A 27,499-nucleotide genomic window follows, 5' to 3' on the forward strand; every position below is an offset into this window, starting at 1 on the left:
CTTAATGATTCCCAACTATTTCTGATGATTCCTAAGGATTTCTAGGTTTTGCAATATGATTCCTAGGTATTTCCATATGATTTCCAAGGATTTCCATATGATTTGCAAGGATTTCCATATGATTTCCATGTGGTTTCAAAGGATTTCCATATGATTCCCATTTCAGTTTTTATTATTTTATAGGATTTAAATTTAAAACCGATAATAAAAATAATTAAAAACCAATAATTAAGCAAAGTAGCTTTATTAACATAATAAATAACATAAAAAAATATGTTTAATTTTTTAATGATTTGATGGATTTGATTGTTTTGTATTTCTGTTTAATAGCAATCAAATCATTTCTTTTTAAAGAAAATGGTTCAGTTCCGCTTAGACTAACTGGTCCATAAAATATAAACTCTTTGTGAACATCTTGGATATCATCTTTTTTGGGCCACTTAAAAGTATCCAGGTCTTGTTGTAAAAATTTCACTTTAAACTTTTCTGAGCTGTAGCTGTTGATGACACGCCCTAGATACCATTGTGTATCATAAAACACAGCATAATAAGATTCTAGCTGAATTACTGGCATTTTTGTACATTCGTTATGGCAATCTTCTAAGTCAGAGAAATCTTCACTCAAAGTTTCACTTTCTAAGCTAATCTCATCTGATTCAGATCGAGATTCAGATGTACTATCTTTATGAGCTCGTTCATGAGGTTGACGAAACATTTTTCTTTTTTTGATATTGCCTGCTGGTTGAAGTCCTTGGCCTGGCTTTTTCCTGAACTGTTTTTTTTTTGATAACCCCTTATGCGTATTTTTAACTGTCATTCCCTTTACCCGGAGCAGTCTGTCGGTTGATAAACGACCCTGTTTTTCCTGAAAAAACCAAATTAGAGTAGATTTTTTTATAATTCGTGTTTTTTTGTCTTTAAGTGTCACTGACAGACACGATTTTTGTGCTTTCTTTTGACCCGTATAGTCTCTCAAATGTAAAGAGTCATAATTATTAAATGTAGAGGTATATTCAAGAAACTCCCGGTCTTCATTAGAAAAGTCTGGCTCGAGGTCTGGCTCATGTTCCTTTGAAATGGTATCAGTGATAATTATACTTCCCTGCACCTCTTCTTGCTCTTCCGGATTGTCACAAGTCGGTAAATTAATTTCTATACAACAATCCCTGTTCATTTCCATCCCAATTTTTTTAGCGTCAGATAGTGCGTCTTCTTGGGCCTTTTTAATTATGTTAATCATTTCATCAGTTGATGGAAACTCAGTTACTTTAAAGACACTTGAATTATTTCCAAGTCGTTTGTTTTCTTGCCTGGGGAATCTAAAATTGGGACCTGGAAAATAAAGGATTGATCAAATCGAGAATTAAAATAACTTTAGCAGCCAATATGTTATTTACCTAAGTCTGTGCTTATCTCATGCATAGCTTGTATACGTTTTAATCTTCTTAAAACATCCAGCAGTGTATAATTTATCATAGTTGAAAATGTGCTACTCATGGACCGAGTTTCTCTAAATACTTTTTCACATGGCTGACTGCTATACAGCCATGGAAGAAAAGCTTCTGAAATTCCATTTTGCCGAAGTTTTTCAATGACTAAAATAATTCCATGAGCGTTTATTTCTATGCATGTATAGGCATTTGTGGTGATAAAATTCTTTTGGATATTTTCACCATTTTTTTTTAGCCAGGCTTTCCAAATACGCATGAAAAAAGTTGAATACCAAATTAGGTATACTCGTCTTTCAACACTAATTTCTTTTAACAAGAATGCATCCAATATGTTGCGAGTCAGTATTAAATATTGCCTTGTAGCTTCGGCGTTGGGAACTTCCTTAAGCATATTTGTGACATGTTCAGAACTTAACTTGTCTATTGCATTGAAGTTCATTTTGTCGGAAGCTAAAAAGAAAAGTGTCAGTGCATAGCTCAAAAATGTTTTGTGGACCGAAAATTATTATCTATGTAATACAGCCAAATGCATAATAGTCCTACCATAGCTACATACATACATACATATATATCTAGTTGGGACTTTAATTTGAATAAAGCTGACAAATTGGTATATTTTTACGTTTTTCTGGAAGATTCTTGATTAGAAAAGTAAGTAGCAAATTTATTCTAGTATACTTACATTCAAGGAAGCTCTTGCATAATAAGTGTTTATCTCTAGGATAGTTTTCAATTATGTACCGGATATTGTCAATAGATACTCGTTTTCCTCCCATATTCATAGAAATATTTTCATTTAATAAACGAGTCTTAAGCTTCGTTGATATATGTATAGTGTCTTGAAAAACTGCTGGATTTTCTAAATTGTAATTCGCCTAAAAATAATTACAAATTAAGTATAGAATAGTAGAGCAAAATATGTATTGTTTTCGAGATTGTTTTATAGTGAGAAAAAAAAATAAAAATTTTTGAGGTTTTATAAAATTATGAATTTAGAATATCACAGTACTATATAACTAACCTGAAAATAGGGAGAGTAAGGGTTCAATGAAGTAAATGACAATTTCGATATAATTTTCATACTTTTTAAGCACCGAGTGTCACCATCGCTTGAAAAGCCCAAAATTGTAATTCCATGTTTTCCTGCTTCCTTTATGAGATATTGCCATCGTTTATAAACATCTTCTGAGGTAAATCTATTATCACTGCCAAATATTGATATACAAAATGCGGGTGATCCATCTACTAATGGCTGAGCCATAAAAATATATGCATTTATTGCTAATGTTTTATTCTTAAAAGCATTTTCAATGTCGCTAACTGAATCAACTGGGAATTTGTTAATGCGAGGAAATCTCGTCTGTTCCTGTAAAGGTGCTACAAAGCCAACCATTTGATTTGAAGCTGAATCATATTGGACTTTTTTGATGAGTGCAGTTTGATCTTCGGATATAAAAATTATGGGTGGATAATTTCTCTTTTGTAAATAAAGTTTTAAGTCTTCAATTCTCACTTCACCCTCTAATATATTATTCATTTCTTCTAGTTGTCTGTGAATAGTTGTGACAGAAGGCAGTATATTTTTTAAATTTGAGTGCAATATTTCATAACTCATCCTTCCTGCGCTAATGAATATATAAAGCCAGAATCGTTTCATTCCATCATCAAATTTATTTGTGTGTCCTGATTTATTTTTAGAGTTTCTTATTGCTGAGTCTAATAGATATTTTAGTAGGCCTTTGGTGCCATAATTAAATTTATTAATGCCTTGATTTTCGGTAAGGATACTTAGGGTGTTTGTAACTTCTGGGTTAGTGTCTATGGCATGATTTATGGTATTTAGAAAAGTTGTTATTTGTGTTTGATGATATGGTAACTCATTTAATATGCGCAAGCTTCTTTCTCTTCTGGAATTGCTATCATCAAATAAAGATTTAGCTTTGGGAGACTTTACTTTTTCAGAACCATTATTGCTTTGATTGATTTCCGCTACATTGTCAAGAAAGAAAAAATCTTCCAATGGAGATGAATTGTCTGGATTATACTCTAATTCAGATACTGGGATATCATTTACAACTTGGCTGGCTCCTTGATGTTCCTCAGTAGAAAAATCATTAACAACAATTGTTCTTAGTTGACTCGACGATTGATTATCTGTTGGAGAGTCTGTGTCGAGGTCTGTGTTATAGTGTAAAAAAACCCCATTAGGATTATTTTGCTGTGCCTCATCATGAATTTCGTAATTTTGGTCAATGAACGAATCATTTTGACTCAATTCAGTAGTCAATTCCAAGTGCAATCCAGATGATGTCGAAGCTCCATAATTTAAATCTGTATTGGGATCGGTTAGGTCAAAGAGATTTCCTCTTGGATCTTCAAAATCTTGGTTTAAGTCACATTTTTTATTAGCATCTTTTTTTATAAAGTTAAGTATAGTGGTCTGAATTTCGGGTTTCTGCGGTTTAATCGGTAATTTTTTAGTTAAGTTGGTTCGATCATCTTTAAAATGTATTTTATAATGTCTCAGGAAGTTTGAAATCACCCATTTTCTTCCGGTTTTGGAGTTCTTCACTGAATAGGCTGAAGAAATAAATGTACATAAAGGGCAAGATATTTTTGCAGTAAATTCACCATCCATTTTGACTTTAAGGTTTTTGGAATTATTTAAAACATCTTGTAATCGTTCTTCACTAATTTTGCCTTTGTCGAATTCATTTCGTGAAAATTTATCGATATAGCTTCGACTAATATTTAAAACATGCTGCATCGCATAATTAACTTGCTCTTCATCTTGAGAAACACAACCATCATTTGGAGTACAAAAACCATCGCCTTCATTACCACTCTCAGATCGAGATGTACTTTTATTTGTCACTGTTCTTCTCTTTTTGGGGAAAGTTTTTTCAGCTGGACAGCCTTCAGACCTTTCACAAAGAAGTGGACGTTTTAGCAGTTTAATTTTTTTTTTCTGATTCTTCCTTTACAAAGCGCAAAAGCTTTTTATGGCCTTCCGGAATTTTAAATAGAGAGCATTCTTCGCTGACAATTCCAAACATTGCTTTTTTTTCTTCTCCTTTCAATACCTTTGAAAGGACGTCCCTTGGATAACACTCCATTCTCTCAATGTCTTCATCAATATTAAACTGTGAAAGGGAATATAAATTATCAAATCCGTTGTATATAAGAAGTGATTTGAGATAAGCGGGAACTTCAGCTTCCAAACTTTTTAACAAACCATTAATATATTCCATCGTAAGTAACCTGAAAATAATAACAAATCTAACTCTTAAATAAAGCAATGCCTTTTTACGAGTATATCTCGGAGTATATATAGTACCTATTCTTATTAGATACCTACATTATAACAGTGCTGTCAGATTCGAGCACAGTTTGATTGCAACGACGTACTTAAGCCATACTCTCTAACTTTTACACTGTTCATAATAATTTTATTTTATTTTAATTATTATGTAATGTTAGTTCAGCTAGTCCTAACAAGAAAGGTATAAATTAGTTATCATTAAAAATGTAAAATTTATAGGGCCTGGTTGGAAATCAAAGAAGCCAGAATGTTTGCTGGGTTTGTTAATAATAAATACAAATTAATAAATTTAAATACAGTGAATGCAATATTGACCCTTTAAATTTACATAGATGCAAATCAAACAAATCTAAACAATTCAACTAGATTATTAGCTAAAGATGCTGATAATGTCGGTACAATCACATATTTTTTAAATTCCATACTCAAGAATTAGTATTACTTACCAGTTTTGTAATTTTTTAGCACTAAAAACACTCAAAAACCCACAAAATCTAAACAAAAACAAGGCAGCTAAAACATGTGTGAACACAAGTGATATTAAAAAGTGAGGTTATTTCTATGGATTTCCACATTGATTTCCATGGATTTCCAAGTGATTCCCATGGATTTCTATGTGATTCCCATGGATTTCTATGTGATTCCCATGGATTTCTATGTGATTCCCATGATTTCCATGTGATTCCTATGGATTCCCAAGTTGATTCCCATGTATTGCCAGGTGATTACCCAAAAAATGTACAATGATTTCTAATAGTGGTTTACCCCTCGGGGTGTCTCAAACTTAACATAAGAGAAACATTTCTTTTCTTCCACCCGGTATAAGTACAAAAAATAAGTTTGAGTAAACCTTTGCGTAACTGTATAAATACTAAAGAAAAATCTAAAATATTAAAAAAAATTAGACGATTCCGTTAATCCATTCACGAAGACATCAACTATGGAAATGAGCATAATTTTCTATATCCCTAACTTATGCCTCGCAGTTATATTATGCTTGTTTCTTAAATTATAACAAAGCCTTCGATAAAGTCAACAGTGTATAAATTTGTTATAATATGTGAAATTTTTCTCAAATATAAAAGCAACGATGAATTATTTTTATAAGTTCACCACCCCTTGAATGATTAATATTTGCCACTTTATTATTAAATACAATATTTAATATTTCCTTTACAAATTAAGCAAGTATAATAAATTCTCAGAAAATCATCCTGTAGAAATTCTTAACAGCAAAGTTCCCACTATAAAGATTTTTGTTTGTTTGTCGATCTAATAAAATTAAAATGAAAAACCTTCGATCCAATTTTCACTATCTGGTTTTATTTGATTACAGATACTTACCGGGGATTTGAGAATTTAATCGAATGGCAAGGTTACGTGTAAAACAAACACTTCACAATCGATAATAATAAAACTTTCTCGAAGTGTTAACATGAGTCACAATAACTTTATTAAATGTACGCTATAATATTGACAAGAAACGCACAGGAAACTTTGCTTTTATCGTGAGGTTGATAAGAAGAGAGAGTTTTGATGTCAAATCATTGTATATAGGTACCTATGTGTCTAATCGTGATAACCGTGTACTAAGTAAGACTTCCTCATGTAGGGATGGCGGTTATTGAGGAAAATAGTGATTTTCGTTTATACTCGTTTTTTTTTTCTTACGGTTTAACCTGGCGATTATCATCAATCATCATCATCAATGGTGCTACAGCCCTGTGAAAGAGCCTCGACCTTCCCAAGTCTATTACGCCAGTCAATCCTATCCATTGCCAACCGTTGCCAGTTTGCTGCGCCTATTTTTCTCCCATCCTCATCTACATTATCCTTCCATTTGAGTTTTGACCTACCCCTATTTCTACTTCCCACAGGTTGTGACATAAGGATTCTTCTAGGAGGGTTGTTCTGCTGCGATCTTGCTAGATATCCTGCCAATCTTAGTCTTCCTATTCTTATAAGAGATACTACGTCCTTACCACCAAATATATGGTTATGTCTGTGGTATACCTCGTAGTTGTACCTCCTCCTCCAAACACCATTTTCACAGATTCCACCGAATATTCCTCTCAGGATCTTTTGTTCAAATATAAGCAGAAGGTTTTCATCTGACTTGGAGATGGTCCATGTCTCCGATACATATGTCAACACTGATTGTATGAGGGTTTTGTATATGGTTATTTTTGTTTTATGGCTTAAGTTTCTGCTTCTCATATATCTACTCAGTCCAAAATAGCATTTGTTGGCTAGGATCTAAGATTATCATTCGCTTGATTTCTTCCGTCATGACGTTCTCTTTGGTGATCAGGGAACCTAAGTATGTGAATTTTTAAACCAGTTCAAAGGTAGAGTTATCAACCGTGAATTGGTGACCGATGTTTCTGACTCTATTGTTGGGTGTTGATGCTATCATCGTAGTTTTCTCCTCGTTTACTTACAGGCCCATATTTTTTGAGGCTTTTGAGAAGGTGGTATACATATCTTCTAGCTTGCGTGTTGTGCGGGCAACGGGCAACTAGGTCCAGATCATCTGCTTATGCCAAAATTTGGGATGATTTATTAAAAATGTCTCCTCTGCTGTCTATTCGGGTATTTCTGACCGTCTTTTTCAGAGCTATGTTGAAAAGGAGACACGTCAGCGCACCTCCCTGTCGCAGCCCAACATGCGTTTCAAACGCCTGTGATTGTTCGCCCTGTATTTCGACTTTGCATACAACTTTACGCATTGTAGCCTTAACCAATCTTATCAGTTTATTGGGGATGTGGAATTAATCCATGGATTCATACAATTTGTTTCTTAGGACACTATCATAGGCCGATTTAAAATCTACGAAAAGATTTTATGTGTCGATATTGAATTCATTGGTTTTTTCCAGTATTTGCCTTAGCACAAAATCTGGTCTATTGTTGGTCGACCAGGCCTAAAACCACTTTGATATTCGCCAAGAAGCTCCTCTGAATGTGCACTTAGGCGTCCATATAAGATACTCGAAAATATTTTGTCAGCTGTATTAAGGAAGGTTATCGGTTATAACCTGGCGGTTATAACCAGTCATATCAAAAACCGGTGTTATAGGCCAGGGTAATAAGACAAAAATATACCATGTTCGTGACACTCGAGCAGCCAGGGTACTGAAGCGTTTTTTCGACAAGTAATACCTACAGGAACAAATTGTAACTATTTCCTGCGTAGGATCTGGCGGCCATTTTTATTTATAAACAATTAACTGTAAAAAATGGCATTTCTCCCTTTTTTTTCAAATCAATGGAAAACAGTGAAACTTATGATTTTTTTAGTACAAATATCTTTGAGATCATGGAAAAAGCTTTAAAATGACATATTACAAAGTTTGATATACTCATTTATTGTTAAAATAATTGCGAAAAAATCGGAATTGCAAAAAAAAATATTTTCGCAATAACTGTTGTAAAAATTAGTGTACAGGTTTGAAATTTTTGTCAAATGAGGGTTCTTTGGTGTTTAATATGTGATAAAAATTTCAAAGTGATGCATTGAATTGTTTAATTTTTATTCGAATTGTTTATCTCAGAGAGTATTTTTTTTCAATAACATAAGTCAGAAAACAATGACGTTAGAACCATTCCACAGGTGTCAAATGGAAGAGCATGAGCTATGTTTTCAACTTGGTTTAAAAAAACCGAATAAAAAATTTTATTAGTAATAAATAATTATGCAAAAGTATCGTAAATCTTTCCTTATAAACTTTTTGGATAACTTTTTCCAAAAAAATTAACTTTTTTACCCTGTTTTAAGTGCACAACTACCAAGTAATGTTATTTATATCATAATTGATAAAAAATTGTAATAAATACACTCTGGGCCAAAATTAACGGGCCACCTTAAAAATGGGTCATTTTTCATGTCTTATATCTCCTAAACCTGTTGTCCGATTTAAGTGATTTTTTTAATATGTTATAGCCTTGTTCCTTGACAATATCGTTATAATAATATTGTTGTTAAAGAGGTACATTTTCATTGTATACCGGGTGTATGAATCAAACTGTGTTTTTTTCTTAAAGTTTGCATCACCCTGTGGAATATTCTAGTATTTTTAGAACACTTAAACTAAAACCTAACTATAGCCTCATACTTTCTCAACATTTTGTTGTTTGATTGATTCTCTTATGTTGGATAATAAAAAAGTTAGGTGCTTTAACAACTAGACATGTTTTTTATCAATAGAGGGTGTTTTTAAAAATTTTTGGAAAAGTTTAAGGGGTAATTCTGCATGAAAAAATAATGACAGTTTGCTTTATAAACTTAGTCCGCAAATGCTTCGTTTCCGAGATAGGGGGTGTTGAAATTTTTCTGACAAACTGATGATTTATTTATTGCTTTAAAACCGGTTGAGATACGCAAATGAAATTTGGTTGGTTTTATGACGTAGTTATTGCATATTTTTTTATATACAATTAAGAATTTAATATTCACCATTGGCGCGCATACGGGTAATATGAGACATCATATTACCGTTATGCGCGCCAATGGTGAATATTAAATGCTTAATTGTATGCCAAAAAATGTGCAATAACTAAGTACTAAAACCCACCAAATTTCATGTGCATGTCTCAATTGGTTTTAAAGTAATAAATAAATCGTCAGTTTGTCAGAAAAATTTCAAGACCCCCCATCTCGGAAACGAAGCATTTGCGGACATAAGTTTATAAAGCAAACTGTCATTATTTTTACATGCAGAATTACCCCTTAAACTTTGCCAAATTTTTTTAAAAGCACCCTGTATTGATCAAAAACATGTCTAATTGTTAAAGCACCTAACTTTTTTATTATCCAACATAAGAGAATCAATCAAACAACAAAATGTTGAGAAAGTATGAGGCTATAGTTAGGTTTTAGTTTAAGTGTTCTAAAAATACTAGAATATTCCAAAGGGTGATGCAAACTTTAAGAAAAAAACACAGTTTGATTCGTACACCCGGTATACAATGAAAATCTACCTCTTTAACAACAATATTATTATAACGATATTGTCAAGGAACAAGGCTATAACATATTAAAAAAATCACTTAAATCGGACAACAGGTTTAGGAGATATAGACATGAAAAATGACCCATTTTTAAGGTGGCCCGTTAATTTTGGCCCAGAGTGTATATATAATTTCTTATATAACAAAATAAAAATTTTATAAGGAAAGCTTTACGGTACTTTTGCATAATTATTTATTACTAATAAATGCATTTTTTATTCGCTTTTTTTAAATCAAGTTGAAAATATAGTTCATGCTCTTTCATTTGACACCTGTGGAATGGTTCTAATGTCATTTTTTTCTGACTTATGTTATTGCAAAAAAAATGCTCTCTGGGATAAACAATTCGAATAAAATTTAAACAATTCAATGAATCACTTTGAAATTTTTATCACATATTAAACACCAAAGAACCCTCATTTGACAAAAATTTCAAAGCTGTGCACTAATTTTTACAACAGTTATTGCGAAAATATTTTTTTTTGCAATTCCGAACTTTTTTCGCAATTATATTAACAATAAATGAGTATATCAAACTTTGTAATATGTCATTTTAAAGCTTTTTCCATGATCTCAAAGATATTTGTACTGAAAAAACCATAAGTTTCACTGTTTTCCATTGATTTGAGAAAAAAGGGAAAATGCCATTTTTTAACACTTAATTGTTTATAAATAAAAATGTTTAGTACATATGTTTAGTAAAAATGTTTAGAAATAGTTACAATTTGCTCTTATAGGTATTACCTGTCGAAAAAACGCTTCAGTACCCTGGCTGCTCGAGTGTCATGGGAAAAGGTTATGTTACATTTACATTTCACTTTAGTTTGCGATAGCCATTCGAATCGGTGATATCGATAATATTGAAAGAATATATCGATACCAACATAATCAATCGATATATAAAACATTCAGGATGGCTTCTAGCAGGCCATATCTGGATTCATTTCTCATAATGTGTCCGAAATATTGTAGCTTTCGAGATTTAGTAGTGGTCTCGGTTATTCTTTATTCTTCTGAGGACCTCCTCATTTAGGACTCGTCGTCCACGAGATCTTAAGTATGTATTTTCCGACATAGTAACATCTCAAATGGATCCAATTTCCTGCACATATATTCGTTCAAGATCCACGATTCAAAACTGTAAAAAGGAAAGAAAAATGTAGCATCGCCGCATTCTTACTTTTATACCAAGAGCTAGGGATGGGAAAAACCTACCGGTTTAAACCTAACACCGGTTTTTTACTTCGCAATAACCGGTTTTACCGGTTGTTTTTTTGTCCCGGTTATAACCGGTTTTTCTTTTAAAGTAAAAAGAGGTTATTAGGTTTTTACGGTGATTACTGATTAGGATTAGGTCAGGTATTATTTTGGATCCCAATCATAATTGTTATTCTCAAGTAATTATTCCAAACAAAACCATAATTCAAATTTTATTTTATTTTATAAAATACAGAAGCAAACTGAAAGTGCAATCTCACATCAGCCAGAAACAATTATTAAGTTTTATTATAATATTTCCTTGAAAAGGTATTTGTAATCATAATATTTACAGAAGAAGTGATCAGGTTGAATTCTGATTGATCTGCTAGACGCAAACATCATATATTTTTCGAGTCTGAGATAATAATAATAGTAAAATAATAAATAAATATATTAATTAATAGAATAAAATGGTTTTATTAAAAATTGTGTTTTATTTATATTGATATTGATGTTCTTTCGATAGTAATAATTTTGATCATATTTATATCGAGTCGAATGGAGTATGGCAAACTAAAGTGCATTGTAAATGTAACTTTGTAACCTATTGGATTATAAAACCGGAAACCGGTTTTTCCAAAATCCGTTTTTTTTGCCGGTTATAACCGCCAGGTTAAACCGTAAGCAAAAAAAACCGGTATAACCGAAAACCGGTGTTTTGTCAAAAACCGCCAACAATACCAAGAGCGAAGTTGTGGCTCTGGAAGGATGCCCCCATCCTTCTTGATGTTGAAGGTGGATCTAGCCTTTTCGATGAGCGCTCTTATATCCTGGTTGTTGATGATCCATTCTTATTTTTTATGGTGCCAATGTAGCTGTAGTTCACCACTTTTATACCAGGGTTTGGTTAACATAGATTTGACCTACCGTTACATTTTTCTCACTTATTATAACGAGACTTGTGATCTACATTTACAGTAGTCCACAATTATGAAAACATGGTCCACTGATGAACCATAGTTGATCTATAATAGTAGACAAATCTGTGTTTATCGTCCAGCTTACACTAGGTTTGAAGAATAATATAATCTACTATACTAAAATCACAATAAAGATGGACTAGAAATAAACATGATCATGACAACAATGCATGATCATGACTAAATCAGCACACGCAAACATCCAATTGACTATTAAAGATACTGTAATTAAGAGTGTGGATAACTACAAATACTTAGGATATAATAGATGGATAACATCAAATATAGACCAAACCAAAGAAATTAAGACACGTATTGAAATAGCACGTGCATCATTCATTAAACTTAAAAAGTTTCTTTGTTGTCGGGATATAAGGTTCGAACTAGGAACTACGCCTAAGGATGCTTCAATGTTACGTATTTTCTACTCTTCTTTATATCTTGGAAGCATGGACATTGCAACCAGTCAATTTGAATAAGTTGGCCGCCTTTGAATTTTGGTGTCACAGAAGAATCCTACGAATATCATGGATTCAAAGAATGTCAAACATGGAAGTAACTATAACATAGAAGGATGGAAATCAACCGGAAATAATACTATCAAAAGACGAAAATTTGAATACTTGGGACATGTGCTAAGAGGGTAAAAATACTCATTATTACAACTTATTATGCAAGGCAAAATCTGAGGAGAGCGAAATGTGGGAAGACGAAGAACTTACGGGAATGGTTCGAATGCAGTAGTGCAAAGCTATTTAGAGCGGCAGTCAACAGGGTCCGCATTGCCTTGATGATTTCCAACCTGCGATAGAAGATGGAACTTAAAGAAGAAGGAGAAATAAACAAACCAAGGACGTTGAATATTACGAAGAGCACTCCTAAATCATAATTTACAATGTATGTATATACAGTGCTAGTCAAAAGTCCGTACCCCCCCTCGTATCTTTTGAACGGTTATACCTATAATAGTGAAATTTGGAGGGAGGAAATAAACGGACGTAAGCTTCTTAATTAGTCATGACAGATGACGTAATAGTGACAGATGACTTTACAGCGCCACTGTGACAGATAATTTTAAATGGGACCTTATGGCAAGTGATACCTCGTTTGAAAGTTATTGAAAATACCTATTCATTTATACTAATTTTGTTTGAGTTTAAGCTAATTTTGATGAAAAAATGAAATAAATATAAAATTGTAGTTTCGCATTTAATTAATAAAAATTCAAAATTCTGCCTATGATTACTTGTCAAAAGGGTTGAAGTTTACGTAAAAACTACTAGAAAATTGAAAAACGTCAAATTTTTTGACAAAGAAACCATAGGCGGACATTTGAATTTTTGTTAATTAAATGAGAAACTACAATATTATATTTATTTAATTTATCCATCAAAATAAAAATCCACCTACACCCAAAAAATTAGTATGGCTGAATAGGTATTTTAAATACCTTTCAAACGAGGTATCACTTGCCATAAGGTCCCATTTAAAATTATCGGTCACAGTGGCTCTGTACCGTCATCTGTCACTATTACGTCACCTGTCATGACTAGTTAAGGAGCTTATGTCCGTTTATTTCCTCCCTCCAAATTTCACTTTTGTACGTATAACCGTTCAAAAGATAAGAGGGGGGTACGGACTTTTGACTAGCACTGTATGTACATTGTAAATCCCAAATCATAATTTCCCTCTCGTAACATTCAACGTGTCTTGTTTTTTTTATTTCTACTGTTATCTATCTTTATTGTGATTTTAGTATAGATGTCTAGCTTATAGATGCTTTTATACCAGCTTATCGATGTTTCTCTGTAAATATTGCGGGTGGATTAATATATAAACTTAAATATTATAATCTTATATAAACGAGACCACATAATATATAAAAAAAGTTCCCATTTTTCTCTGAATTAATTATATTTTCCAGAGGTAACTTATCCAGTTTTTCACCGGTTATTACAGTAAAAAGAAAAAATCCGGTTATAGCCGGAACAAAAAAAAACAACTGTAAAAACCGATTATTGCGAAGTAAAAAACCGGTTTTAATTTATAACCGGTAGGTTTTTCCCATCCCTACTCATAAGGCGCAGTCAATACACATTTCCGTATAGACGAGGGCATTTAGCACAAAATAAATATTTTTTTAAATACAGCACCTAAAAACTTGCAGTTTTTTGCATTATGTTCAGGATGACGTCGGGAAAAAAGTCTACTATGCAAAAATGGGTGAAAATGCATAATTGCACTGTAAAGTGCATAAAATGCATCCAAAATTGCATAAATATAAAAATAAAGTCAAAATCACTATTATACTAAGGAACAAAATTTATTATTTGGGGGGTTTTTGGGGTCACTGAATACGATTATGCAATCAGAACAGACCCCCGGATCACCTGGTGCCCAAGGTCAGTGCAAGAGACGTCATCTTCTGGAGTTTCGATGATTTTCGGCATTAAATCGATGCAAACGGATTACTCACGAGTTTTAGGCGTCACTAAGTACTAATATGCCATCAAAATTGACCTCCGGAGTACCTGGAGCCCAGGGTCGCTACTAAGGCACGACATCTTCTGGAGTTTCGAGGGATTTCGGCACTAAATTGATGCATCTGGACTATTCGGGGGGTTTTTGAGGTAGTTAAACACGAATATGCCATCAGAACAGACCTCTGGATCACTGGTGCTCAAGGTCCCTGAAAGGGACGTCATCTTCTGGAGTTTCGAGTGCTTTCAGTATTAAATTAATGCAAACGGACTACTTATGGGTTTCTGGGGTCGCTAAACACGAATATGCCATCAGAATATTGAATTCATTCCGAAGTACCTGGTGCCCAGGATCGCTACTAAGTCACCTCATCTTCTGGAGTTTCGAGTGTTTTCGGCATTAAATTTATGTAAACGGATTACTTACGGGCTTTTTGGGGTCGGTAAACACGAATATGATATCAGAACTGAACTCCGGAGTACCTGGTGCCCAGGGTCGCTACTAGGGCACGTCATCTTCTGGAGTTTCGAGGGTTTTTGCACAACCGACCTACTGTGCACTTGGTGCCCAAGGTCACTACAAGGGACGTCATCTAGTAAAGTTTTAAGGAATTCTGGCATTAAATTGATGAAAATAAATTACTCGTGGGTTTTTGAGGTCGGTAAACACTAACATGCCATCAAAACAGACCATCGTAGAACCTGGTGTCCAAGGTCACAGCAAGGGGCGTCATCCGCTAGGTGAGGTTTTTGGTACTATATTGATGCAAACAGATTACTTATAGGTCTTTGGGGATGCTGAACACGAATACCCGATCAGAACAAACACCGGAGGACCTGGTGCCAAAGGCACGTCATCTTCTGGAGTGTCGAAAGTTTTAGGTACTCAATTGATGCAAACAGACTAATACTCACGGGTTTTTGGGGTTGCTAAACACAAATACGCCATCAGAAGAGACAGCAGAGCACCTGGGCCTAAGGCACGTTATCCTCTGGACTTTTGAGGGTTTTAGGCATTAAACAGATTCAAACGGATTACAAATGGGATTTTGGGGTTTCTGAAGACAAATACGCCGTCAGAACAAACACCCGAGCACCTGGTGCCTAATGTATATCATCTTATGGAGTTTAGAAAAATTTTGGTACTAAATTGATGTAAACGAATTGCTCATGGGTTTTTGGGTTTGCGGAATACGAACTCTACTATGTTGATCTATTTATTTTTTTATATGAGTGTTATTATGCGTTGACGTTATTAGTGATTACCGTAATCACAAGATACTCCAGAGTTCCTCATGTAAGCCATATTCGTGTTCAACAACCCCAAAACCAAAAAGTAATCCATTTTTCATCAATTTAGTACCAAACACTCTCAAAACTCCAAAAGATAACGTACTTTATGCACCAGGTGCTTCGGTGTCTGTTCTGATGGCGTTCTCGTGTTCAGGTACTTTAGAAACCCATCAGTAATCCGTTTTCATCAATTTAGTATCAAAAACACTCAAAATTTCAGAAGATGAAATCCTTGCCTTAGGTACCAGATGCTGCGTGGGTTGGGTCTGATAGAATATTTATATTCAGCAACCCCAAAAACGTAAGAGTAATCCGTTTGCACTAAATAAGTACCGAAAACTATCGAAACTACAGAAGATAACGTGCCTTAGGCACCGGGTGCTCCGGTGTCTGTTCTGATGGCGTATTTATGTTTAAAAACCCCAAAAACCCATGAGTAATCCATTTGCATCAATTAAGTACCGAAAACCCTCGAAAGTCCAGAAGATGACGTGCCCTAGGTACCAGGTGCTCTGGTGTCTGTTCTGATGACGCAATCGTGATCAATAACTCCAAAATCCGATTAGTAAGCAATACGTTTGCATCAATTGAATGCCAAAAACCCTCAGAACTTCAGAAGATGACCTGCCTTAGGTACCAGGTGCTCCGAGGGTGAGATCTGATGGCGATTCGCGTTCAGACACCCCAAAAACCTATGAGTAATCCATTTGCATCAATTTAGTACCGAAGACTCTCATAGCTCCAGAAGATGACACCCCTAGCAATAACCTGAATTCTCCGGTATTCGGTTCTGATGGCATATTCGTATTTAGCGACCTCAGGAACCCCTCAGTAATCCATTTGCATCAATTTAATGCCGAAACTTCTCGAAACTCCACCCTGGGTATCAGGTGCTCCGTGGGTCTGTTCTAATGGCATATTCGTATTTAGCGACCTCAAAACCCCCCCGAGTAATCCATTTGCATACATTTTGCGCTGAAAACCCTCGAAACTCCAGAAGATGACGTGCCCTAGTAGCGATCCTGGTCATCAGACACTCCGGAGTTCAATTCTGATATCATATTCTTGGTTAGCAACTCCAAAAACACGTAAGTAGAATAGAAGAGAATAGAAATATGCTTTATTGTCACTGAACATTATACAAATTTTATGGACAAAGCTTAATATAAAGTCAGAAAAAATAAATAAATAATAACAATAACAATAGCAAATACAATTTTCTGAAATTTGATAAATCGTCAATATAAAACAATACAAAAATACAAAATATAAGTTAATAAAGTAAAGAAAAGAAAAAAAACAAAATCGATGTATTGCAACAATTAATAGAAATTGCAAAGTCAACATACAACAAAGTAAACTACAGACATACATAGGAACTAATAAGTTTAAGCTGCTGCATGTGACACCCAAATATAGATAAGTTTGGTTACTTGTACATTACTGTAATTTCTTAGTTAGTCATTAAGAAACTCTTCTACTGAATAATATGGTCTTTTAGATAGATGTGCTTTTGTCATATTACGGAACTTTTGGAAAGATGTTGCAGATTTGAGTTGTAAAGGAAGATGGTTGTATAGTTTTTTTGCGGAATATAATATATATTTCTTTACTAACTCAGAGGACGGGATCGGTAAATAGACATCAAAAGTTGCATTTCTGGTGGAGTAGTCATGAAGAGGCCTTGCTGGAAAGACATGCATGTGTTTACGAATTAAGCAAACAGTTTCTAAAATATATAAAGATGGAAGGGATAAAGTAATCAGTTTGCATAAATTTAATACCGAAAGTCCTTGAAGCTCCAGGAGATGACGTCCCTTGCAGTGACCTTGGCACCAGGTGATCGAGAGGTCTGTTCTGATGGCATATTCGTGTTTAGTGATCTCAAAAACCCGTAAGTAATCCGTTTGCATCAATTTTATACCGAAAGCCCTCGAAACTCCAGAAGATGACGTCCCTTACAGTGGCCTTGGGCACCAGGTGATCCTAAGGTCTGTCCTGATGGCATCTTCGTGTTTAACCACCTTAAAAACCCAACGAGTAGTCCAGTTACATCAATATAATGCCGAAATCCCTCGAAACTCCAGAAGATGACGTGCCTTAGTAGCGACCCTGAGCTCCAGGTACTCCGGAGGTCAATTTTGATGGCATATTAGTAATTAGTGACCCCTAAAACTCGTAAGTAATTCGTTTTCATCGATTTAATGCCGAAAACTATAGAAACTCCAGAAGATGACGTCTCTTGCCGTGACCTTGGACACCATATGATCCGGGGATCAGTTCTGATGGCGTAATTGTATTCAGTGACCCCAAAACCCCCCAAATAATAAATTATGTTCCTTCGTATACTGATTTTGACTTTATTTTTATATTTATGCAATTTTGGATGCATTTTATGCACTTTACAGTGCAATTATGCATTTCCACCCATTTTTGAATAGTAGACTTTTTTCCTGACGTCATCCTGAACATAATGCAAAAAACTGCAAGTCTCTAGGTGCTGTATTTAAAAATTTATTTATTCGGGTGTTTTTAGTGCTAAATTACCTGGTCGAGTAAGGCAGATTATCAGGTCCTTCTAGAACAGTTCTTGTAATAAAATGATATAACTGATATAAGAATATTCTGACTAATAAAGCCATACAGATTTTATAAAATGAAGAACTGTTGTACTAATAAAGGATTGACCTACACCCTCTATTAAAACATATATTTGATTTCCTTTTCTTCTTTTTTTCTACTTATTCTTCTTCTTATTTATTCTCTCCTCTCTTCTTATCACCGAAATAATTGCGAAATTGGACATAGTGCAGGAAGAGAAAGTGATATAAAAGGATGGTAGAGTTGGCTTTCTTCTTTTTCGTGATTCATTTTAACTCAAAGGAGGCATATCTGGATTGATTTCGCATAATGTGTCAAATATACTGTAGCTTTCGAGATTTGATTGTGTTTAGTACCTCCCGGTTCTTGTTTATTCTTCTAAGGATCTTTTCATTTGTAATTCGGTTAGTCACGATTCAACACCATAAAACAGAACAGCATTCTGATGAAATTCTGGTGAAAAGACGTAGTATCGCAGCATTCTTACTTTTGTACCAAGAGAGAGATCTTTTGAAGATTGAAGATGGTTCTAGCTTTCTATATATAGGTATAAGGTATAGGTATATAATATAATATCTGTAATATTCTTGGTGTTATATCTTTGGTCTTAGTTTTCATAAGTATTCTTTCCACGAATGTGTAGAAGACAACTAGTTCTGAGTTTTCTACGAATTTTTTAGGACGTCTTCTCTTTCCTTTCTGAATCCAAGTCCATGTACTCCGATGAACTGTATCTTATCTCCAGCTCCAAAACATCCCATAATGATTAGCACTTCCTGTCTTGGGATGTTTTGTATGATTCTGTTGATTTCTTGATAAAACTCTATTCCTTTTTGCTCTTCTTTACCTTCAGTAAGAACCAGGGCCGTAACTACGATGTTGTGGGCCCCGAGGCAAACGTGATCTGGGGGCCCCTACTGTGGAGTCTATGGTTTATCCCCCAGCGGAATGATGGTGTCCGGAAAAATTTAATCCCTTGAAAACTCATTTTAATGCATTTCATGACTGAAGTTTCTTGTACCTACATATTGCTATTTTAGTTGACCAACACAAAAAATTATGTACCATCTTATCTGTTTTATGCAAGTATATTGTTCGGCTATAATGTGGTACCTTTCACGTACCAATATGTGGCCTGGGGTAAATTGGTTGAGACAATATAGCTGGGACGGGGGGCCCATATTCCGGTTGCATTTTAGCTTTTATTTCGCCAAAATGACTAATGTTCTCAGTAACAATTTATATCTTTACGAAAGGTCTCGGGGCCCCAGCTTAGCCCGGGCCTCCTCTTCCAATGGAATTTTAGGTTTTATTACGCCAAAATAACTAATTTCCTAGGTAAAAATTAAAATTTTTATTTTATGGTCTCGGGGGCCCCAGCTTAGCACCATCAACTTTATGTTGAGATCCAGGGTACATCTGTAAGGCTTTTTAAAATTGTGTCATTTGAAACTATTTCGTTGGGATCGGCTTTTAAAATACATATTTTTATTTTCCTCGTTAAAATCTATGTACGGCCAACCAAACGAGGCCTCTTGGCTGGGGGTCCTGGGGCACTGCCCCGGTTGCCCCAGTGGTAGTTAAGGCCCTGGTGGGAACATAAACGTAGATGATGTTTATATTATTGCAGTTGGCTTGTAATTAAAGTAACATCACTTTATTGGTGTAAAGTTAGTAACTTATTTGGCAACCTTGGGTGATGCGATTAATCCGAATCCATATCAATGAGATCCATTATTCATACTTTTTGATCTTCCATATGTGCTTTCCAGAATATATTCCTCTCGTCTCTGCTATTTCCATGATTTAAATATGTATTCTCTCTATATTTTTATATTGCATTTTGGAATTTCTCCTGAATTGTATAAGGTTTTGGCACTCCACGAGCAGATCTTGATATTCTTTCTGCACTTCGATTTATTATATTTTGGTATACTTAATACTGTCCTCCTTGGAGATCCCCTTGTATGACTTAGGCACTCCAAAATTTATTTTAGTCTTGGGCATTGCCATTTATACCCATATCTAATAGCTGTTATTATGTTTAAATAAAAAAACTGAGGAGTAATTAATATGTCACTATTAGCACAAATACGTATTTCACCAAAAATTAATTACTATATAATATAATTTTGCATAATGAGCATAATTATTGTTTACTTAATTTTATTTTTAAACTTCCTCGTAGCTTATTTAAACATTTTAATGAACGTTGTTAATGTGTGAGTAAAATAAAAAATGTTTATCACCTTTGTTTATATTTATCATTAAAAGACGTTTAGTTAGTTTTGTGACGCATCGCAAGGTATTCGAAAATTATATCTGTTATTCGGTTAAAATTTTTTCTCGGTAAATTGCAGGCTGATATTAGTACATTCTTATAATGAACTATTTTAAATGGGAAATAAGTCACAATTTTACCAAAAAAATGAATTTATTAACGTTTCGACGCCCAAGTCGGGTGTCGTTGGCAAAATACAAAATAATACTAAATAAACAAAAATGTTGTTGCTTAGTAAAAAATTCTTCTAATAATTTATTTAATCTGACTCATTTATATCGGCAATTCAGGCATGTATTATACATTTTAAAGTAGAAGACTTTAAAATGATATTGCCAAGAGTTGCGTTTCCTGGGACCACTTTACTAAAAGATAGTTCATTCGATTACATGAAATCAACCCCATATCAAGAATATCCGCCACAAAAATCATAGCATGTGATCTGTCTTTAAAAAGACAACAAATGCAACGATGGCAGTAAAACTCTCGCACTAGAGATTCCATAGTAAATCACGAAGGAAAACTAGGAAAAAACCTCGTGATACTATCACGACATCGTAAGTATTTGGGCTTACATTTAGTTTACTCTCAAAACTAATACCAAATTCTGACCTTAATGTATGTATGCTATTTTAAATTATAAATAATATTAATAATACATAGATATTATATAAATAAAACTAAAATATAAAATATGTACTAACTCGATATGTTAATGACTTACTAATCATGGTATTTTCTTTCTATTGACTTCCTCTTTTAGTATGGGTAACCACATCCTACTGCATTCTACCGAGGAATTTGCTACACAATTGTTTTCATTTAGCATAATTAGAGCCGCTTCTTTGATTTTTCAGATATCTCAATTACAAATCAAATCACAACATCAACGTTAAAAAGGGAATCATTAAATCCTTATATGATAGAGACAAAATTACTTGTTCTAACGAAAATTCATTTTTAGAAGAAAAACATTTGTTAACGTCTGTTTTATTAAAAAATGATTATCCTTTATCGTTTATAAATAAGGAATTGTCAAGATTGGATCGAATGGAACAGAACAACGTAGAACGGGATCCTATAACATCCACAAGAAATAATACGAGGAAAATATTAATACCATATATAAAAGGACTATCCGAGAAACTTAAAACAATAGGAAAGAAATTCAACATTTAAACAACATTCAAAACAACAAACACATTGAAATCTATTCTATCTAAAACTAGACCTAACAATGAGCAAGAAAGAAGAAAGAATTGTGTTTATAAAATACCTTGTGAATGCGAACAATTTTATTTAGGTGAAACATCAAGACCATTAGACGTTAGAATAAGTGAACATCAGTCTTATATTAAAAATAGAGAATTTGATAGATCTCAAATATGTCAACACGTATGGGATAATGAACATAGAGTTCAGTGGAGAGATTCAAGTATAGTCCTGAAAGAAACAGATAGTAAAAAGAGAAAAATCAAAGAAGCGGCTCTAATTATGCTAAATGAAAACAATTGTGTAGCAAATTCCTCGGTAGAATGCAGTAGGATGTGGTTACCCATACTAAAAGAGGAAGTCAATAGAAAGAAAATACCATGATTAGTAAGTCATTAACATATCGAGTTAGTACATATTTTATATTTTAGTTTTATTTATATAATATCTATGTATTGTGTGTGTGTGTGATGAGAGAGTGGATGGCATTAGACCATGTCTATTTGCCACAGAATTTTTTAATTTAAAATTGATTGTATCTTCTAGGTATAATTACTTTTTCATATATCTATTTTAGCTTCTAAGATAAATTTAATTAAAATATCGTAAATTCCTTTGTCTTGTTGTGCTAATAGAGTAGTGATACTAATCGGTAGACTTGTAAGTTTTCTTAGTTCTTGATACAGCGTATCTGTATATGCAGTATATTTTTGACACTCTAAGAAAATATGATTTATATCGGCTACAGGATTTTCCGGACAATGGGTACAATGCGGAGAGTCAATGATACCTATCCGAAACAAATGGGCTGGGAAACGTCCATGATTCAATTTTAAACGAGATACTATAGACGAATGTCGCCTATTATAATTCCAAGTGTTAATATGTGGAATAATTTTTGGTAATGCTGGGTGAATTTTAAAATAATGACTTTCAGAATTGGATGAAGATGTTCTGTAATGAGCCTCCCATCTATCCCTAACATCTTCCTTATACAAAATTAATAATATCTAATGAGTTATAAATATTTAAACTCAATTCTGAATTCAATGCTTTTTTGGCTGCAAGATCAACAGCTTCATTTCCAGATATCCCTGAGTGACCCCTTACCCAAACTAGTGTAACTCCTATACCACGCTCTTGCAGTTTAAATATACTATTTCTTATAGATAATATAAGATTATTTTTATAGTGTTTTATTGGGGAACTATTAATTGCCTGCAACACTGAAAGAGAGTCACTTACAATTATCACAGATGAAGTTACATTAGCCTCGCACCAATCTAGAGCTTTCCCTATGGCTATCGCTTCTGCACTAAAAACTGTTAAATAATATGGAACTTTAAATTCCTCAACATGATTGGTGTCTGAAACGAGAAATGCACAGCCTGTTTTATTTTTATTTTTTGATCCATCCGTATATATGACTGTTTTATTTTCTCCTAGATTACCAAGTACAGATTTGAACATTAATTTTGTGAGATTTGAATTATCCGGATAGTTTGGTATGATAATGGTTGGTTTAAGTATTAAAGCTTCAAAGTTTGTTTCGTATAATGGATAGTTATTTAGGGTATATATAAGTTTTTTATGCTTTTCTGTATAAATAAAGGCATCAGCAAGTGGAGGAGAATTTTTAATTCTCCAATATTTGTTTATAAAACTCTGAACTGCTACATCTGCGATTTTCTTGACCATAAATGTACTAAACGTCCTGTATTTTATAATTTGTTTGTTCGCTAAATATTGTCTACGAAAACACAAGGGCGGTTCTTGTGCTTCAGCAAGAATTGCACTATTTGGTGAGGAGACCATAGTTCCTAGACATATCTTTATTGCTTTATACTGTATTCTGTCTAAAATTAATAAATTTGACTTACTAGTTGAGGCGTAAAGTGTACATCCATAATCCATTATTGATCGAATGTAGGACTTATAAAATGTAAGGGATATATTAACATCTGCACCAAATTTATATTTGGAAACTACGCGCAGAAGGTTAAGCCCTTTTTCACATTTCTGCTTTACGTGTTTTATGTGACTCGTCCATAAAAGCTTATTATCAATATGGACACCTAGATATTTATATTCTGTCACTAAGGGAATAGTAATGTCACCTATGGTACAAAGATCAGAGGTTTTTAGTCTGTGTCTGGTAAGACACATTACCGCTGTCTTGTCCTGTGAAAAACTAAAACCCATATTATTAAACCAATCACGCATGCAGTAGAAAATATGCTTTAAGTCTCTAATACATTGTTCATATGAATCTTGGATGGTATAAAAACAAATATCGTCCGCGTATTGGATAATTTTTATAGTGTCATCCATCAAACCATGCAGTTCAGCTGTGTATACGTTAAATAAAAGTGGACTCAATATAGATCCCTGCGGTAAACCGTTACATACCGTTCTTGGTCCGTGGAGTACATTTTTGTGATCACGAATATATATTTTCCTGTTTAAAAACAAGTTTATTATATTAGTTGCTACCCATTTGCTGATACCCATTCCACACAATTTTAGTTTTAAGATACTCAAATCAACCACATCATACGCACCTTTTAAGTCGACAAATAAACATAACATGTATTTATTTTCAGAAAAACATATTTGTGCATCAGTAACCAAATGAGTCAATGCATCAATAGTACTATGACCTCTACGAAATCCGTACTGTGCAATGGGTAGAAGAGAATTGCTTTCAATAAAATATTCTAGTCGAAATTTAATCATTCGTTCAAATGTTTTAGTAAGACACGACATAAGTGATATAGGTCGAAATGATGACGGTAATTTTGGATCTTTATATGGCTTTTGTATTAGACATATGACAATGTTTTTAAGACTCTCAGCATAATCTTGTTTCAACCACCAGTTGTTGAAAACTTTTAAAATGATTTGTTTTGCTGAGTCTGGAAGATTGTGTAAAATTTTATAGGTAAAACCGTCCAAACCAGGAGCCGTGTTCTTGGTTTGTTTTAGTGCCAAAGAAAGCTCTGAAAAGGTGAAAGCTTCAGAAGTACTATCAAAAGTAGACCGAAAATGAAAATTATTTAGATCTTCCACGTTGACATTGGAGGCTGAGGGCGGGGCAAGCTGATTCAAAACATCCTCAATTAAATCGTTATTTAATGGAGGTCTCTTTTGTTGGTGATATTTGTTTCTGATTGATTTTATATAATTCCAAATTTTAGAAAGTGGAGTAGATCTATTAAGTTCATTAATAAAATTCACCCAGCTATTTCTTTGTTTTAATTTGAAAATGCGTTTAGCCTTTGCAGAAATATTTTGATAGACCAGGTAATTGGGAAAATTTCCTTGTCTTTTAAAAACCTTAAGGGCTTGGGAACGAGCTTCTACTATTTTTGAACACTCTTCGTCCCACCAGTAGGGCCTTGGCGAAGAAGGAAGAAATGGTTTTTTAACAGGCATTGATTTAGAAGCTGCTGAAGATATAACGTCAAATAAATGTTCTGTCAGTTGACAGTTATCTAGATCATTGACAGGAAAGTTAATATTTATTTCATTTTCAATAAGTGCTTGGAAAAAAGACCAATCAGCCCGAGAGTCGTTCCATTTGGATGCAGGATTTATTTCGAAAGATGTAGGGGAAATCTGAAGTTCAAATTGTATAGGATAGTGGTCAGAACCTAGTGTATCTTCTCGTACGGACCAATTTATCAAATCCGCCAAGAAAGGAGAGACAATGGTTAAATCGACTGCAGAGTGGTTGCCATTTGGATTTACCCTAGTGGGTGATCCATCATTTAAAGTAACTAGTTCCAAAATATCTATAACTTCTATTAAAACCTTTCCACCACAATCTTCCGGGATAGGACCCCAGCTGTAATGGTGTACATTAAAATCACCACAAAAAATTGTACGAGAAATATTAAACTGTTGAAATAAATTTAACCAATCCTTCTTTGTCACAACTATATCAGAGGGTTTGTATATTGAGACAAAAGAAATATTCATATCCGGAATAAATACTGCACATACTTCAATGCCGTTTTCAAAATTTGGGACTATTACACATTCTTGATAGTTTATGGTTTGTAAAATAAAAATACCAACGCCTCCATAACCATTATCTCGACATTTTTTATAGAAATTGTAACCTTTTATATAAAAATTACTATTAGACTTTAGCCAAGTTTCGGAAACAATGATTACGTCAACGTGGTTTGTATTAAGGTAATTTAATAAACTACCTTTGTTAGTTGTTATTGATCTACTGTTCCACTGTAAAATAACTAATTGACTTCTAAATATTTGTTTGTTAGCCATTAAAAGTACTTATTAAAAAAATTGTTTTTCACTTGAATCAGATTCACTAAATGTATCCATAATATCAGTCGGATCGTTTGAAACGAAGGCATTCTCAACAAAATCCCTGATGTTGGATTCCGTAAGAGTATTAAGTGAAAATTGAGAATTTTTTTGAAACTTATTTATAAAAGATGTAATTAGCATTATAGTTTTTTCTTTATAATCTATAAACTCTTCTCTGTAGGGGTTAGGAATAATGGGTTTAGATTTTTGACTAGGTTTATTTGATTTTTTAGGTGGCATATTATCAGCTGTAGGAGAGGTTGGATGTGATCGCTTAATGGATTTTGTAATGTTTGGTTTAGGCATTGATTTTGGTTTTTTAATAGTGAAAGTAGATGAGCTATTACCTGAAGTGTTTGGTAGGGACGGAAAATTATTATCATTACTTAATATTGAAAATCTATTATTAGTCGTTACTTTTGCATATGATGGGTTGTTATATATGTGTTCTGCTTCTTTAAAGGATATATTTTCTAAGGCCATAATTTGTTTTATCCCTTTTTGTTTTGTGTATACAGGACAGACACGTGATACTGAAGGATGGCTGGTATTATTACAATAAATGCACATGTTTTCTTCCTTACATTCTTCTTCTGTATGACTGGTATCTGCACACCTTCGGCATCTCTGATTTTTTGATTTGCATTGCTTGGCTGTGTGGCCGTAATGCAAACATTTGAAACACTGTACAACGGGTTGTACATAAGGTTCAACGCGGAAGTTACATAAATTTATTTGTACACATTGAGGAATTTCATTCCCTAAAAATTCAATAATGATCATTTGTCTATCAATTAAGCACGCATTTCCATCAGAGTCGATAATCCGCCTTTTCATACGCTGAACACCCACTACCTCTCTGTTTGATTTGATTGCAGTTAATAAATATTCTTCGGAAAAGAAAGTATCTACCATTTTGACCACCCCTTTTTTATGAGTGTAGAATTTAGGAATAAATGCTATTAAATCATTTTTAAGAATAACATCGTGATTAACTAATGAATTTGCTATTTCTAATGAATTGAAAATAACTTTAACTCTATTAATTCCAACGGGTTTAATGTCAATTACATTATTCTTCAATTTCTCATCAACAAGAAGAAAATGGCCAATCTTAATGGGGAATAACCTTCCTAGGTTCAAATTTTTATGCTGCACGAAAACATAAAAGGGCCCTTTATCGCCTGGTCTATATTTATTATTAAAATCGATTTGTACATACCTGTTCTCCGTGTTATCAGTTTCACTGTTTTTTTGATCGGGCGGCTTATCGGCCGCCCTTTTTTCGGACATTACTACTTACTAATTAATAATTGTGTTAAACTAAATCC

General features: G+C 33.6%; 2 protein-coding genes across 2 annotated transcripts in view; one reads left to right on the forward strand and one right to left on the reverse strand.

Moving 5' to 3' along the window:
* The window catches only part of LOC114334762 (pleckstrin homology domain-containing family G member 5), a 1,826,648-nt gene that overhangs the window by 88,611 nt on the left and 1,710,538 nt on the right, over positions 1 to 27,499 (forward strand). The window lies entirely within an intron of this gene.
* On the reverse strand, positions 228 to 27,461 carry LOC126883663 (uncharacterized). Its single transcript, XM_050649319.1, has 6 exons — positions 27,391 to 27,461; positions 4,506 to 4,712; positions 2,473 to 4,375; positions 2,134 to 2,326; positions 1,398 to 1,901; positions 228 to 1,332 (listed from the first exon to the last, which is right to left on the reverse strand). The coding sequence occupies exons 1-6, from the start codon at positions 27,459 to 27,461 to the stop codon at positions 278 to 280; spliced, it is 3,933 nt and encodes a 1,310-aa protein (XP_050505276.1). The 3' UTR covers positions 228 to 277.

This window comes from Diabrotica virgifera, chromosome 4 (assembly GCF_917563875.1).
Source record: "Diabrotica virgifera virgifera chromosome 4, PGI_DIABVI_V3a".
Lineage (NCBI taxonomy): Eukaryota > Metazoa > Arthropoda > Insecta > Coleoptera > Chrysomelidae > Diabrotica > Diabrotica virgifera.

What these genes read in the sequence shown, in the direction of transcription:
- LOC126883663 (XM_050649319.1), bottom strand. Translation starts at nt 27,461, where the DNA reads ATGTCCGAAAAAAGGGCGGCCGATAAGCCGCCCGATCAAAAAAACAGT. An exon ending in CTTACTCTCCCTATTTTCAG is followed by an intron (nt 2,327 to 2,472) that starts GTTAGTTATATA and finishes AATTATTTTTAG; the next exon opens with GCGAATTACAATTTAGAAAA. An exon ending in TGAGATAAGCACAGACTTAG is followed by an intron (nt 1,333 to 1,397) that starts GTAAATAACATA and finishes TTTATTTTCCAG; the next exon opens with GTCCCAATTTTAGATTCCCC.